At 32.5% G+C, this 17,537-nt stretch overlaps 1 protein-coding gene across 1 annotated transcript in view; it reads right to left on the bottom strand.

Moving 5' to 3' along the window:
• The window catches only part of LOC129004356 (hemocyte protein-glutamine gamma-glutamyltransferase-like), a 34,386-nt gene extending 23,418 nt beyond the window's left edge, over positions 1-10,968 (bottom strand). Inside the window, 2 exon segments of the mRNA XM_054432921.1 lie at positions 1,029-1,238; positions 10,945-10,968. Of these exon segments, the coding sequence (XP_054288896.1) occupies positions 1,029-1,230 (202 nt within the window). The 5' untranslated portion in view covers positions 1,231-1,238; positions 10,945-10,968.
• Between the last annotated feature and the right edge of the window lie 6,569 nt (positions 10,969-17,537).

Genomic DNA, 17,537 nt, shown 5'->3' on the forward strand with positions numbered 1-17,537 from the left:
GTTTTGAACCATAAGATTCTATCCTCTCTCAACTCCTTATTACCACCTCGGGAAACCAAGACAAGTTTTGAACCATCAAAAAGCTTCTATTCTCTCGCAGAATCAAACCAACGTCTTTTTGATTGTAGCTCAATAACTCATATATTAAGCCAAATTGAAAATTTACATCCATTAGTCAAGTCAACTTTACCAGATCAACTATAAATTATCATGTTATAATTAAAATTGAAATTTCTTGGTCCAGTCCGTCAACGAAATATTTACAAAAACTATAATAGCCTTTATCCTCGAGAAATTACTATCAATAGTCTTTTGAAGTATCCCGGGTCTGATTTGGAATTGATTGAAGAGGAAGAGCATTGAATAGCATAATCATGGTATAAGATGTCTTTCAAAGAAGGTAATTTAATGAGCTAGAATTCTCAGATTGAAATTTACGAAGCAGACATGAGTGGATTGTGGTGTGAAAACGCGTGTAATTTACTTTAGAAAAGTGAGGGCTTCCAGAATAGATATATACAGAAAAATTCTAGAACAGTGGGTAATTTAAATGCAGCCCTAAAAGTATGTTTTAAGGGGAGGCCATGAATGATTCTGATTGATCTATTTTGAAGGCAAGCACTACAGGTGTAACAACTTAAGACTGGGATCATGGCGTCGTTCTGTAATCCAGTTACTTGGAAGTCACGAATTGTAGATATAGGCATGATCTGTGGATGCAATACTCCTTGGTGTGGATTTACGTCCGAACTAGTGAGTACTATGGCTATCTGCAGTACTATCCTGATAATTTGACCAATTCGTAACAAGAAAAATGTGATTCGGAACCCACTATATAGGTCCCTTTGCCACTGGCTGTATAGGCAACGGTTCTGTCAAAAGAACATGTCAGCCTTAGTCAACAAGACTTCAAGATTGCACCACTCATACACTCATCTCCATTTATACTTAAAGTACCTACTTTCGTATGGTCGCCATTTCAAGTAAAGTATTGAACTCAGCTCTCAATAAAGTTCCGCTACACTCACCGTAGCTGAAGATGAGTTTGACGATGTCATTGAACTCCTGGTATCCTCTGTTCCTGAACCTGACCACCAGGTAGAACGTCTGTCCTCGTCGCAGGATGGGTGTTGGAGGAGAGTTGTGTACAGCCTCGTACTTGTCCGTGTGATGTTGCTTGGCGTTTTCCTTCTCGTAAAGATGTACAGAGTCTACTACCAGAGTCCCCATAGCTAGATCTGTAACAAAATGATATAAAAACATGGTAGAAGATAAGAAAACTCAATTAAAATAGGTCTACTACTTTTTGATGTAGTAGTCTATCTACCTTTTATTTTATTCCCAGGTCAAGAATAGTTGTAGGTATATCTACAACCAAGGTTACCACGCTAGTTGCGTCATGATCACGTAGGTACCATGCCAAGAAATATGAATATGTATAAGAAAAGGAATATTGTTTTCTCCCAGTAAATAAATTTCATTTCAAGACAATGCACAATACAGAACGTTAACAACAAATTTAAATAATATTTTTTTTAAACTAATGTCTCACGTGTTAGACTAACTAAGAGGAAAAAATACAGTCTTCATCGAATAATGTGATCACATAGTCGGCCAATTCGTAGTCGTCTAAGTGGTTATATTTACACGAACACAAATTAAAAACATACCAGGAAACGCACATTATTAAGAGGGTTCCACCCGGTCAGTTCAAGATGGCGGCTAAACATGCTAATATTTCTAAACATGTCTCTACAACTTTCTAAAACTAATTAAATTTGTTTCCAATGATTGTGTGCTTTTTGTGCTCTTAACATTTTAGAGCTTGCAATATATGGTTGATGTTTAACTATTATAATTGACTATAGTAAATACTATTATTTAGAAGCTAAAATCACATGTAAAAAGACTAATATACGGATTGTCAAAATGATTTTGTAAATACTTAAAGAAACAGTTACGCCAGGGCATAGTTTGGATCTAAGTTAATATTTGACAGTTTATTTCAACTCGATAAACACTTTATTAAAGTCACGAGGTTCTTTTTGTAGGGCCATGTTTACGTGGTAACCAGCCGGCGGGTGGTACCCTCTTGATGAAAATAGAAGTACATAGTTCTCGCGGACGGAAAACAGGCCTGTGACAAATTTGTACTTATTTATTACCACTGCTGGAGCCGGCTTGAGAACACTGAGGGCGACGGCGTCAGTGATCAGTTTCAAAGGCCAACTAGAATAATATACCTTATGATAGGGACTCCTTGTCAGCTGAAGATACAGTCATCCGACAAACTTGAGATGTCTGGATGATTTTTATAAATCTTGGTGTAAACTATATGATTAGTTATTTATCATTTAATTCATTAACGCTCTCCTATTTTAGGGACTTAAAATGTGAAATTTCTCAAGGGTGTTAAGAGTGCTGTTTTTCCTAAACTATGGGTTCTAGTAGCATTTTGGGCTAGAATTGAACACTGAACACCTTAAAAAAATTCTTTTCTTACTCTAGGGATCTGCGAGTAGTTGTCTTTTACCTAAAATTGAATACCGGTACCTCAAAAGTTACTAGTTTACCTATAAATGGCTTAAATACTCCAATAATTAAAAGAAAAAAGAAAGCGTGGTACAAGTCGATGAATTTGCTGCTAAGCAAAGCGGTGTTGAACTCGACTGTAGCTGGATGTTTAATTAGATGATAAAACAAGTTAACAAATGCACGCTGGCTGGTTTTTATTATTGTTCACGTAGGTTTAAAAGAGTTAATTGGGCCACTAATTCATTCTGCTTGAAGCATCTGCTCTGCATTTGCTGATTGAAAGCAAAGCACTTTAACCAAAATGAATTTGGTGATTAAGCTAAACGTTTATTTGCCATTTTTTATATTTGCCTTTCTTTGTAGTGTTTTATTTTGTTTTAGGTCATCTGGGGTTTTGGTCTGTCAGTTTTAAAAATATTAGATGTGGCAACATTTTTATATTAATTAAACATAACAACTGTTAACATCCGAGGAAGAAAAATTACGTGTTATAAATATATTTCGTAGTTATAATTTCAAAACAGAATGCGTAAATTGAAATTTCCTTGAAAATATTTACCAATAATATTATTAAAGTTAATTGTAATCCTTAAAGTTTTAACAATTTCAAAGTGAAATAAATTAAAAATAATTGTACTCTACGATTGGTAGAGATAGATTATATTATTAAAGGTCCATATAAAGGATTGTTTTGCTGAACAAAATAATTAGAATAGCTGAACAAGATGAAAAGTGCGGTTTTATGTTATATCGACTGAAATAAAACACTAGGACTACAATAATGCGGTTTAATTTATCACTAGCCTAAAAGATTTCTTCAGTTGAAAATAATTACATCAACAATGCAACGATTAAAACATTATTCACCACCCAGGCTTTGCATAATTGACTTCAACATTATGTCAAATTTATGGAGTGATTGAGTTTCACTAAACAACATGGTTTTACTTTCGCCAGCAATTAAAATAAATCTAAGAAGTAAACTGTTAACGATAGGACTAGCGGTGTTTGCTTACTTTGAGGATAATATTGTCAAGAAGTATATAGCCCAGTCAACAAAGCTCAAAATATGTCCCTCAGCGGGAAAAAATGGTGTAGTCCCGGATTTTTGCACAGTTGTAGGGGATACCCTCCTGGACAACATACTAAAAGTCCTGACCGATGGGGTGTGAGCTATGGGGGGAGGGGGGTGTAAATGCACAATATTTCGGTTTTCTGTAAATATCTCGAAAACGGTGCCCTCTAGCGGTAAAATGTACTGATACAAAAATGACGAGGATTAAATTTCCAACCATAATGTCCATTACATCGTGTTCCTAAAATCAACACTTAACGAGATACATGGGTCATAAGAAAAAAAAACATTCAGAGAAACTTGAATTATTTTGGTAAAGTGATTGTTTCATACTACATCAAGTTGTATAAACTGATAAAAATGTGCTAAATACTCGTCTATGCAGTACAGCTGTTGAAAAAAATGAGGGGAGAGGAAGTCAGGCCGGACTGGAAGCTGAGAGACCAAACAGAGGGAACTATACAGGGTGATCAACTCAAGGAGGCCACCATTGGGATATCGGAAACGGTAAGAATTAGAGAAAACTTTAAATGGGGAACATTTCTTTATTTTTTGTGGCAGTTAAAAATATGATTTTAGTTTTTAAAAATTCAGCCGCCATTTTCCAAAATGGCGGCCAACTTTGAAATTTCTTATGAAACACCCTGTATTTTATCATGTTTTCGGATAGAACATGCAATTTAAAAACTTTTTTATTCTTGACATTTTTTCGATAAACCCACTCGTTTAGGAGTTACAGCCTATGGAAAAATGACTTCCGGTGTACATTTTACATCATGTAGCTCCAAAAAAATAGGTTTATAGCAAAAATGCGAAGAGTAAATAAGTCAAATAAGTCTTAAAATTGCACCCACATTCCATTAAGACCATAAAATACACAGTTTTCCACTTTTCAAAGTTTGCCGCCATTTTGGAAAATGGCCGCCATTTTTAAATAATAGAATTAATATTTTTGACGAATTTTATGGACTTTTTGGAAAGTGGATGCAATTTTAAGACTTATTTAACTTATTTACTCTTCGCATTTTTGCTATAAACCTATTTTTTTTGGAGCTACATGATGTAAAATGTACACCGGAAGTCATTTTTCCGAGGCTGTAACTCCTAAACGAGTGGGTTTATCGAAAAAATGTCAAGAATAAAAAAGTTTTTAAATTGTATGTTCTATCCGAAAACATGATAAAATACAGGGTGTTTCATAAGAAATTTCAAAGTTGGCCGCCATTTTTGAAAATGGCGGCTGAATTTTGAAAAAGTAAATCATATTTTTAACTGCCACAAAAAATAAAGAAATGTTCCCCATTTAAAGTTTTCTCTAATTCTTACCGTTTCCGATATCCCAAAGGTGGCCTCCTTGAGTTGATCACCCTGTATACTGTATATACTATTATTAAATCAATGAGATTATAAGCTCGTTAATTTAACCAAACAATAAACAATAAATCAACAGCATTTTGATGGTTGTTTGTGAAATCTAAGTTTTTTACTAAAAAATGTAAACATAAACGTATCAGCTGTTAGTACAGTACAAAAGGGATCCCAAAAGACAGGTGTAATAACAATTTCTGAACAGTTTATTTTAGCTTTAATATTACAGTATGTTATTATGGTTACCACTGTTTGGTCTCTCAGCTTCCAGTCCGGCCTGACTTCCTCCCCCCTCAATTTTTTCAACAGCTGTACTGCATAGACGAGTATTTAGCATATTTTTATCAGTTTATATAACTTGATGTGGTATAAAACAATCACTTTACCACAATAATACTAGTTTCTCTAAATGTTTTTTTCTTATGACCCATGTATCTCGTTAAGTGTTGATTTTAGGAACACGATGTAATGACCATTATTGTTGGAAATTTAATCCTCTTCATTTTTGTAAAAGTACATTTTACCGCTAGGGGGCACCGTTTTTGAGATATTTACAGAAAATCGAAAAATTGTGCATTTACACCCCCCTCCCCCCCATAGCTCACACCCCATCAGTCAGGACTTTTAGTATGTTGTTCAGGAGGGTATCCCCTACAACTGTGCAAAAATCCGGGACTACACCATTTTTTCCTACTCATTCAGCTTCGTTGACTGGACTAATAAATATTATTGTAACAACATTTTTTCATGTTATATTTTAATCAACGAGTTGCCTCATAAAACTGATATAATTCCAAACGTGGTACAGTATATCCTGCTTCATATTTATTTAGCCAGAAGACAATGTTTGTGAGAACTAATGTTATAAAATAAATCGCAACTGAAATATTTAGCAAACGACGTTTTCTCCACAAAGTACAATCGTAAAGAGAACTAAAATACTAACATCACGATTAACAAGAATATAACATATAATAATCTTTTTGCATGAAAATTAATGAATAATGATAAAATTAACTACTCGACCATATTTTATAAAACATAATTTATATTAGTAATACATATAAATTCAAATGACTAAAAATATTAGACACCCCGTTCTTATAATAATAATTGTAATTTCGCTGTCTGTGAAAGTGAAAGAATAAAGCTTATAAATCCAAGTAAAGGAAACAAGTTTACATACGTAACGACAGGGTGCTGATATAAATTACTGATTATTTAGAACTTATCAACTGAACCAAACTTAAAGGACAACCTGTTGGAAAATATAGCAACCTCAATCTCACACCAACTAACGCAGTAACATAAGCTAATGGAATTAATATAATTAGTAGCATACTCAGAAATAATAAATTTTCGCCTATATTCTACCCAATTAAAACATTTTCTATAACTGGTCCACATGGGTCAACTAAATATCCAAAAGTTAAACTCTTAGTAAAACAATTAATGAAAAAAGGTACTGTACACCTACCTCGACCCGTTCACGATATAAAACTAAGAAACTATTCCAGAAGATATAAATATATAATGTCTTGCATCCGGTAGTGCTACCGAATGACTTCTGCAAGCCTAGAGACTCCAGGCTGCCTTGACCGTCTTGTGTGTCACGGTTCCGGGATTCCCTCCGGATCTAGGTACAGTCATATAGCATAGTCATGCAGCCTTACAGGCCACGATTGGCATTCGTCCAGATAATGTACATCTTACTCAATGTGGATAAAAGAAAGTATGAGAACCACAAATTGCCATGGTCACATATCAGAGAATCAGAGAGAAAATTTCACAGAAAGATTTTCATTGGTCATAGTCACATGTAATCCATGTAATCCATACTCATAGTCGCAGATACATATGTTAAAGTTTGGTAGTCAGCCATTTGACTCAACGAGTGGAGCTCGTTCAAGCAACTTTATCCTGCTTTGATTGGTTAAAGAAGGTTGTTGTATTCAAACGATTACATAAACTGAAATTGAAACAAAATGTGAATTATCTAAACTTTTTTTCACAAAAAATATTTTATTCAAATAGTTAAGATCATGTAATGTAAAAACAATATGTATAAGTAGATGACTTACTGGTTGTCTTACTGAACTGTTTGAAGCAACAATTAATTACATCACTTTTATTGTTGTAGTACAATAAATAACTGATATATCTTGCTTAAGACACTACCAGAAGTTACACATTGCATACATACTAATTACATGATTTATAATGTGTTTTCCCTGGGAGAATTACTTTGATGTTAGGTTGTTTAATGTACAATGGGAAACGGCCTTTTGAATTGTTTGCAAAAAACTTTTCACATACAAAGCATTAATACCACATAAATATATTATTTATCTAATTATATAGCAGCTTGATGTTTATAAATTAACCATGGATAATTAAATGAATGTAGCTTTCATGTTTCGTCATGTAATAATAAGAAACGGCGTAATCTAAATCTAATCTAAATATTTAAAGGAAGTATTTACACTTTATATTTTATCAACCGTAACATTATATTACGTTACTAGTCCAGAAGATCGGTGTATGCCGGACGAGTGTGGTCGTTCCCGTGCGAGACGAAGTCGAGTTCGGGATTAACATACGGTAAACACATTTTGGACGAGTGACGTACGATATTTTACGCCATACTACTAAATCTGTACAAATCCGTATATATTACCACCAACTAAAGGACTAACAACCACTTGTCATAAAATCTAAGAGAGGTTATGTTTTTGTTTATAACCACTCATTTCCAAATACAGTATAATTAGCGGTTTGGTGTCCGGTAAAAACTCATTACAGTACAGTAGTACGTAATGAAACCCCATTTGATTAATCGGGTGGCAAACAGCTGTTCCCTGGACTAAATCCTTGCGTGGGAAGTTCGACAAAATAGTGTAGAGTGGTGTAAATAGTATTTACTTCAAACATAAACGGCATACTTTAAGTGGTATAAGTTTACCAAAATAAGTGAATTTAGGCCATTGCATTGGGAAAATAAGATTTATATAATTCCTTCACAATATATTCATCGGACAACATATGACAGTAAAACGATTATAACTTCAAACAACTGTCCAAATTAGAATAGTTTATTCGTTTGTTGAAATGGTTGTATAGTCAAAGTTACATTTATTAACTAATACTAATAGTTTAACTAATTTAATATTTTATAATAGAGCTAGGATATAATGATTATTAATCTTATTTGTACGAATTTTTGTTTTAACACTTTGCAAGAAGGAAAATATTATTATCTTAATACGTTAAAAACGCATTAGTCCTGTAATAAAATAAATGAACTTGAATTTGATTAACTACCAACTAGTGTGCTGATTCAATCAAAAAGTAATGTCCTTAGTTATTCCACTCAGAAATATTTAAATACCAAATTTTAGTTTTTACTCAACACCCAAGATAAAATTATTCTGACTTATTCTCATAAAAGCAGCACTTAATTCAAACCACACACAATGTTGGGATAATAGAGTGGATTTAAAAGCTTCTGAGGATAAATTGTCCCAAAGCAAACATTTGAAGGCAAAGCTCCCTTGTAATAAATAGCAACAGTATATTGTTAAGTGCATTGGGAGATGCCCGCTAAATGGCTCGTTTATATTTCGGGTTGAAAATGTACCTGATTTGTCACCGTGGTTTTTTTAGAGGTCTTTAGTTATTTGTTATATATTGAGCAGTGTTTATTGTAATATGTGGATTTTCTAAAATGATCTATACATAAATAAATAATTTTTCAAGTTGTCGATTCCGAAATTAATTTGTTCATGCTTAAGTCAAATAACTTACCATTGGAAAACATCAAGGGTTTGTAATGATTTGCAGGTGTGCCAGTAAAGTATTTCTCTATACAATTTTAAACTGTAGAGTACATGTTTAAGTTTTATTAGCATATTTTTTATTAGGTAACAAATTTAAATATACAATTTTGACATAACTTATTATGGTTAAACGATTTTTTTCGTTATTAATTGGAAAATTGTAATTCATAATTTGCTCGGAATTTAGGTAATATATCATAAATAGCAATGTTTCGTGTTTATTAGTGTCTATTATAATTTCGTTTGCACTGTGGTAGTGCTACCAACGGTGACAGGTAGGTATACGAATAGAATCAACAAAGATTACATTTATTTTTTTGCCCTCAAATACATATGAATTCAGGAAAAAATACAAACTGTCTTTTTATTACGTTGTAGTAATTGACTTAAAGGAATGGCATTTAAACATAAACATATGTTGAGTTATATAGGCCTATACACGTTCAACGTCATTAAAATTTAACCACATTCAACTACAAGAGTTATTCTATTAACTATAAGAGGACTGTCAATGTTAAATGTAGCAATTTTGGATTAATAAAAAAATATTATTATTTTTAAAATGTATTACTACTTATTTAAAACATAAAACTGACTGGCATTAAAAAAAATCTTAAAATAATTAGCAACACTAAAGTTTACAAACATTCAGAAAACTAAATAAATCAAAGTTAGTTTACGCAAGATTGGTAACTTGATTGGGTCTTGGGTTTGTTCAACTAACAATTAAAGTCAAACTTAGTCTCTAAGTTAGTGATGCATACTTTGCGATGAAATATTATAGCATTAATAAGCGGGGACCAAATTGCTTCCAAACTTTCCATGTTTGAGGAGAAAATAATGGATGAAGGCGTTGACTAAAATAGGTCGGGTGTGTAAAATAAATTATTCTACCCTATGAAATCATTAATACAGTTTGCTGAATTTTATACATCGAATGATTACAAGAATTTAAGTAGATGGTAGGATGAACCTGTTCTATTTTCATATGTTTTAATTATACCCATTTTAGTCTGTTTGAGTAAAATAATAAAAAAGTTAATTTATTGATTTGAATTCATGCATGGATAAACTTCAAGTTGTATCAAGTGTATTTTAAAAGTCTATACTTGTTTATGTGACTCAACACGTAAACGTGTAGGCTTTATAATATAAAACCTGTAGGTAAAAATATTGTCTGCTGATACATTGAAATTGATCGGAGATATTAATGTAAATAAATTTATCAAGGGACACTAATTCATCAATTACTAGCCTACGTTTGCTAATTAATATGCTTAATGATATATTAGGATTTATTGATTAGAATATTGTCAATTTAATATTAAAATGTAACAGTTATCTTCTGGAGCCGGTTGCAGTTTTTTTTATTACAGCTAGTCCGTTTTATTTACACCATGAAACAGCTAGTCCTATTTTTTATTAAAACCGTTAAGATATATGGCCTCTAGTGTACTCATCTCTCATGAATATTACAATAAAGTGATATAGATCATAAACATTATCAAATTACGTAATCGGCCCGGATCCTACACTAATAACATTAAAATATTTTAGAAAGATCCATAAGGAATGTTAAATATTGTTTACTTTCGGGACAGTAACATGACGGTTTATGTTCTAGTATTCATATTATCTCTTCAATAAGATACCTTATATAAATTAAGGCTCATGGTATTATTTCAACTACAAAACTTATTGGTGATTGAATGTATGAAAACCGTCAAACTGTCTCTAGAATTCTAGTATAGTCTATAGACTTCCCGTGCTCTAAAATTTTAGCGGCGCCCGACTCATAAATTAGTGATGATTTATAATAACCAATTGACTTTGGATAGTACCAAAACCAAAGTTTCTTCTTTCAACAAAAAAATGTGTTTGGAGTTAAAATTACTTGATCAAATGTTTAAATAATCAACTAATATTATACTATCTTTGATGTTGCACAAATACCTATAATCATTTAAAACCGTAAAATATTTGCTTAATTTTCTTCTAAAACCCAATAGTACGTACAAATAGTAATAAAACCAAATAGTAAATACATTTAAGTATTAAGACACGTCTAAATTTTTATAAAAATACAACTTTACGGTGACTAAACTATGGATAAGTAAAATTGAGCATTACCAGTGTATCGGATGTAACAGGATCTTTAACACTCACAACTAAACTAAAGGAAGACTACAGATGTGCTCTAGTTGTACTGTGGTGGGGAGTAACCGCAACCCCAGTACATGGTCATGGGAAGTGGCAGGGTGATACGTGTAAGTGGGACAAAGTGTAGATTAAGTGGACACTACATACTCTGCTCTCTAAACTCTAAAAATAAAACAATTAAATTTATGTGCAGTGAGTAAAATTCTGCTATTTTGGGACCAGACTAAGTATCCAGAATGTCACAAAAATGTAGAGGGCTCTGGAGAACCAGATTCTACAAACAACAATTATTCAATAACGCTTTACCTTAGAAACTATTACCGTAGGTGGCAAGGGAAGACCTAGACACAGGACCGATTAATTATTTCATATTGGTAACCCCAGAGGCCAAAAACACTATTCGGTAACTTTTTATGTAGCCAATGTATACAAGTCAATGAGTTATATTTAAATTATCAAACCCTTGTAAAAGTAAAATAAAAGATTGGGTAGTAAAAGGGAGGATAGTTTAAAACTCCCAAAACATGTTTTAATATTTTTAAGTAATACGCCTTGTGTAGTCAAAAATTGAAATTTATACGAAATTTTAAATTTTTTTGCATACCAATTCAGGAATTGCTAATAAATAATATTCATTCCAATATCAATGTTGCGGCAACAACCGATTTGGGATAACAGTTGATTTACTTTCTAAATTAAAACTGTGCACGCATAGTCCCCAAGCCATCAATGTTTAGTTATTAATTAGTGTTTTATTATTGCAATTATAATACCATTTATATCAATAATTGTTTATTAAATATTAAACGAAGTCACATCTAATTGGTGAATATTATGAAATATGTGTTAACATGTGATACACAAAAAATACTATGTTTTCGGCCAAAGTAAATAAGTAGTAAAAAAAAAAAAAACTATAGGTTGTTGCATGAAAATGTATTTATTTATGTATACTGTATTTTTAAACAAGTCACTGTATTGTCATTGTTCGTAACCAAGGACCACGATTAGTAAGCTGCTACCAAAAAATAAATCATATATAACTTCAGTATCCATACTGACATCATTTGGAGAAGTTTAGGAAGAGCTAAAACATATCTTATTAGATAAAAAAAATCCATCACTTATCTTAAATGCATTTAAATGTGGTACAGTTACCTTGCATAAATTTACTATACTAATATTATATGTTTTTATACATGCATATGAACAATATTCTACGATGAAGAAACCCACTGAAATTCTATTTTCACCACACTACGATGTTTTAGCAGTTTTACAAACGTTTGTTGGAGGCGAAAAGCCACGTATTTCTGTATATGCTAGCTGTCATCATCATTTGGGGACCGAGCAGATTTTTACATCCCTAGGACTGAAAATCAGCTGTATATATACAATCAGTATCCATAGCATTGAAATAGACTTGTTTTATTGCCACCGTTGCCTAGCAACTATTTGTTATTATTTTTGTTGATTCCTCAAATCATCTATTCACACAACCTTAAAGTTGTAGTTGTGTTGACTGTTAGTCTGCATTAATTATTGTGGGTAATAGTGGTGGTGAAAAATAGCGTTCGTACCACGGACCGAAATGGGTTTTCAGGTTTTGATAGTTTCAAACTATCTCGAGCCGGCAAAACCTCATTTTCGGCCCTAGGTACGAAATGTATAATTTTAGACAACTTATCTGACAACCCAAATAAATGTTTTGGACGTAGCCTACAATATAATATTTTAAGATCATTATTCTGTCCTGCAACCTATACCATTTTATTTTCACAGATGTATGGTGTGAATGCACATTTTAATAACTCTGGGTTTAAGAATACATAAAGAAATACTTATCTTGAGCTAAAATATTGTGAGAAAAATTTGTCTTATGGCAACATAAAAACAAGTTTTTAGAAAATTTACAGTTGTATTGCTTACCTGGTTTGTCATAGCTAGAATACGACATAGACAGCGTAGCTACTAAAAATAAAACTCTAAACATCTAGAATAAGGGTCAACAAAGAAAATGTGACCAAAACATAACACTTGGAGCACATGTGGCGTGGTTCTCATAGTCTTCACACTCTTTGGGCCCAGCGGCTGTAGCTTACTGCGAATGTATTTGGATTAAGCACTCTAAATGAATTTAAAAGTTTTTAGAAATACTTCTACAATTAACTGTAATATTTGATTAATTGTTAAATTATAATTGTAGAGATATTGTTCGTTTTAGTAAACTATATTCAAATCAAATCTAATTTATTTCCACAGTAAGTATACAAGATAGTCTAGAAGCATTACATAAACTGTTTATAAAAAATTAAGGTAAATTATATTAAAAAAGTTATTAAAATAAAAAAGTTAATAATTCTTTCATAATGTCATTAGATAGACGATTCTTTACATAATCGCGTTGAACGAATCCTAATAAAATATATTTTTTATAATACAATAAGAATTAATAAACCAGTGTTAGCATACACAGATATCCATCCAACCACTTGAAATCTAAAAATCATTTAAAGTATAACATTTACCTCCATTTTTAATTATTCTACCACCGTTTTGAACATTTTTCACAGCGAAAGAAAATTTCCCCTGTTACATCTGCCTAAATCGACAACGGGAAAATACTAAATCAAATTCAATAGATTATTACACAAGAAATAACTTCGTATACAGTAGGTCTCAAATGATGACCAATTGTGTTGTCCAGGCTTGTTCTAAATAGTTTTGAATGCATTTAAGTCACTTTTTCATACAATATTATGATAAATAAAAAACAAAAAAACATAAACAGTACTCATAACATACAGCTATAAAGCTATGTAAAGTAGCCTATTTATGGAAATAAAATAACGAACATTCTACTAATGCATATACACTCTAAAAACTATTACAATTCACAGGATCCAACGAATATCTTGATTACTTATGCCATAAATTTAAATGGAACTGTTTAACGAGAACGCGTATTTTCCAGACTTAATACTGTAGGACCAATGTGATGCAATTCGTCTGGTTGAGCCCGTTTTTAATATAACTAGCGTGTCTCAACACTTTCTGCAATTTAATATAAAATTAAACTGTTCAGAGTGTAGTTCCTGCGTGGAAGATTTCGTCCGTGCTTTGTTGGGCGTTTTCACTACACAGCCAATAGAAAAATAAGTGTTAATATGAATTGAAACATTTGAAATTCCCATTAAAAATAAATAGCGATTTCTGTATTAAAATATTATTAAGTACGATGTAGAGTTCTTACTCTTAATGTTAAATACATAGGTATATCTTTCCTGAATAAAAAAAAAATTATATTTTATGTATGAGATAATGTGAGTTCAGGAGTGACGTACTTTCCGTCTAAAATCGTTGACACATAATGTGCATACATATACACATAATACATAATATGCAGCATATACACTGTAATAAGATTTCTACTATACTACCTAAACAAACTGTTAATGTAATAACTTATAAGACTACTGACAAGTTTAGTCTGAATTTAAGCATTAAAGGTTTGTCGAAACAAAACTTCACGGTGATGTAGAATTTACTATTACACCAGTGAAATATCCTACAAAACTAAAATCATAAAAACATTTTTTGTCTGTGAAGCTGTTTTCGCAAAAACTCCAAAAGTTAACTAACAGATTTGACTTTTCTGCAGTCCATTACATCAAAAGTATATTTAGCAACTATTACTCAGTTTAACCAGATTATTTTTTCAACGCGATTCTGGATCTGTAATTAATATACATAGTATTTTGTATGATTTAAAATCAATTTCAGTGACTACGTAGGTTCCTTTTGAATGATATGACGTTACAATACGTTTTTTGCAATTAGGCAATTTATGCATGAAAATTGTTACTAACTAACGCATAAAACAGTCTAAACATGACAATATAAAAGCAATAACCATTGAAAATGTGGCATTAACCACATCTAAATGTTTTTGGACACAAAAACTCGAATTGCCAAACTCGATAGGCTCCAAGATATCTAAAAAGTAATTGACAGGAAAGATTGGTAAAAGGTTGACAAACGTGGAAGTGGTTGCGCACAATTAGGCTAGTGAACCGCTGTGTCAACGTCCACTTCCGGTGTCGGACTGCTCTAGTTCCGGTGGTGATGCACCACTTCCGGTCCACAAACACATGGAACACCAAACCAATGAGCAATAAGCGTTGGAATTTGAATTTCAATAATCACCATGGTTATTAGCCATTCATATACAGGCATGTGTACTATGGACATAGCCTGGTTTCAATAAAACAGAAGGCAAAGTAATCTTACTGTGTTAAGGTTTTTGAGAGGTTATTGTAGAACATTTCCAACAAAACTAGTGTACATGTTGCTCGAATTCGAGCAATTGCAATGTATTACAGGAGTTATTTCAAAACGAATAACTTCATAACGAATAACAGTAATATTTACAATGAGTTTAAAAGAGTCAACTGAAAGATTGCCGTTGTGTAACTCAGACCATGTTTATCTTCGTTATTGATAAACCTAAAGCATTCCGGCCGGTTTTCTCCTTCTCTAAATGCCTCGCTGTACAGGCAACACAGGTCATTAATAGAGGGCCAATTGAGAACGAAAAGTCGTTTTGGGGTAGTGTTAGGGCGCATTTGTAACCTAATAGTTGAGATTGTCCAGGAGTTAATACGCGCCACTGTTCTGTAGCTGCGGTCGTTATCACGATTACCCTTCCTGGCCCTCCTGTCTATGTTTCGTTTTCGTCGCGTCGGAGGCATTTAAAAGAAAAAAAACTACAAATAAACAAATTATAGGTACACAAAACAACGATAAATGCACAAATTTAAGTTAGAATCATGTTAACACGATCCGTCATAGCGACACAAAACAACCATAAATACACAAATTTAAGATAAACCCATACTAACACGATCCGTCTTGGGGGTTATGTTTACACAAACTCAAATAGTAAGCAAATGGAATGGGCACACGGGAGGGACTAAGGCTAAAGGTGTAGCGACGTCATATATCTAGTGGCTAATGTCTACTCTTGAGGCAACACGATTGCCGTAACGAAACAATTGGTTTTCAGCGATGTTCGTGACATACTGTCCGCGAGAGTTAAGAAGTCCTCTGAGTCCTGGCCTATTCTAAAAATGCAGGCGCTTGCTACTCGACGTCTAGGCGCGCCGGGCGGGTTAACTCATGTTCCACGCGGCAGTCAGGGCTCACATCCACTGTGTTAAAACCTAAAGAACACCTGCAAATACCGCGCGGCAACATACAAACATTGCTGCGTTCGCTTTGGCTCAGAGGACTTCTTAACTCTCGCCTACAGTAGTTAGTAGCGTTTCGGATTGGTGTTCAGGAGGTCCCGGGTTCGAATCCCGGTGGTAGCACTAACTTTTTGTCAACAAATTTTTATATCAGCAAGTTTGGTTGGTTAGGTTAGGTTATGACAGTTTAATTTTATAATACTAAATTTTAAAATTAATTTAATAATTAATTAAAAATTAAAGTAATCATTAATTAGATTTTTATCTTATACAGTTTTTATATTATCAGCAAGTCTGGTTGGTTAGGTTATGTTATGACAGTTTTATTTTAAAAATTAAAAACTTATTTTATAATTTTAAAACAATATTTTATAATTAAAAAGTTAATTTTATAACTAAAAAAAAAATTCAACTTAGCGGTTCTAGCGGCGAACGCTGACACTACAAGATATGTTAGCCTTAGTCCCTCCCGTGTGTCCCACCGAAATAGCACCCAATGCGTTTCATTGAATTGAAAAATAAATAACAGCAATTAAACTATACAGCTGATCAAAATGTAAACAATTATGTTCTTCATAAGGATAACATGGGAACTTTCAAAGCCACTGGGGCAGAACCCAAGGGATTTTTTCAAAAATGTAAGGCCAGTTTGCAAATCTACGCGACACGCTCTTTCCAATGAGACGTCAATGGATAAAATCGGTTAAGAAATGGCGGAGGAGTTCAACCGACAAAGTTTCATGTAGCGTATTAATTATATAGATGAGTGAAAACAATTTTTAAGATTTTTTGGAATATCGAATCTGATCTCAAGTGAGAAAGGACAAGGTTTTTATAACTGTTCACTAAAATGTATTTAAAATCAAGAATATGTTTTATTTTTGTTTCCTCTAAGTCACTTAGGTTGGGTTTTAGTATAATGAAGCAAATGAGTTGTGGTATACGATTTACCACTAAAAGTATCCTTGTGGACCTTTTATTTCATAGAAAAATCTTTTACCAATATTAAAACATAATCACTTCAATGAGTACCGTAGCATTTAGACGTATATATTTTTAAATTTATAAGTGGCTGTCCATCCTTAAATTACTTTTAGAGAATGATCGGACAAACTAATGAAAATACTAGATTAAAAGCATATCGTAAATATTTATATTAAATATATTTATTTCATAGAAAAATCTTTTACCAATATTAAAACATAATCACTTCAATGAGTACCGTAGCATTTAGACGTATATATTTTTAAATTTATATGTGGCTGTCCATCCTTAAATTACTTTTAGAGAATGATCGGACAAACTAATGAAAAT

The sequence above is a fragment of the Macrosteles quadrilineatus genome, unplaced genomic scaffold (assembly GCF_028750875.1).
Source record: "Macrosteles quadrilineatus isolate MER2022 unplaced genomic scaffold, UCM_ALF_1.0 Scaffold_9__3_contigs__length_116548681, whole genome shotgun sequence".
In the NCBI taxonomy this organism is placed as follows: domain Eukaryota; kingdom Metazoa; phylum Arthropoda; class Insecta; order Hemiptera; family Cicadellidae; genus Macrosteles; species Macrosteles quadrilineatus.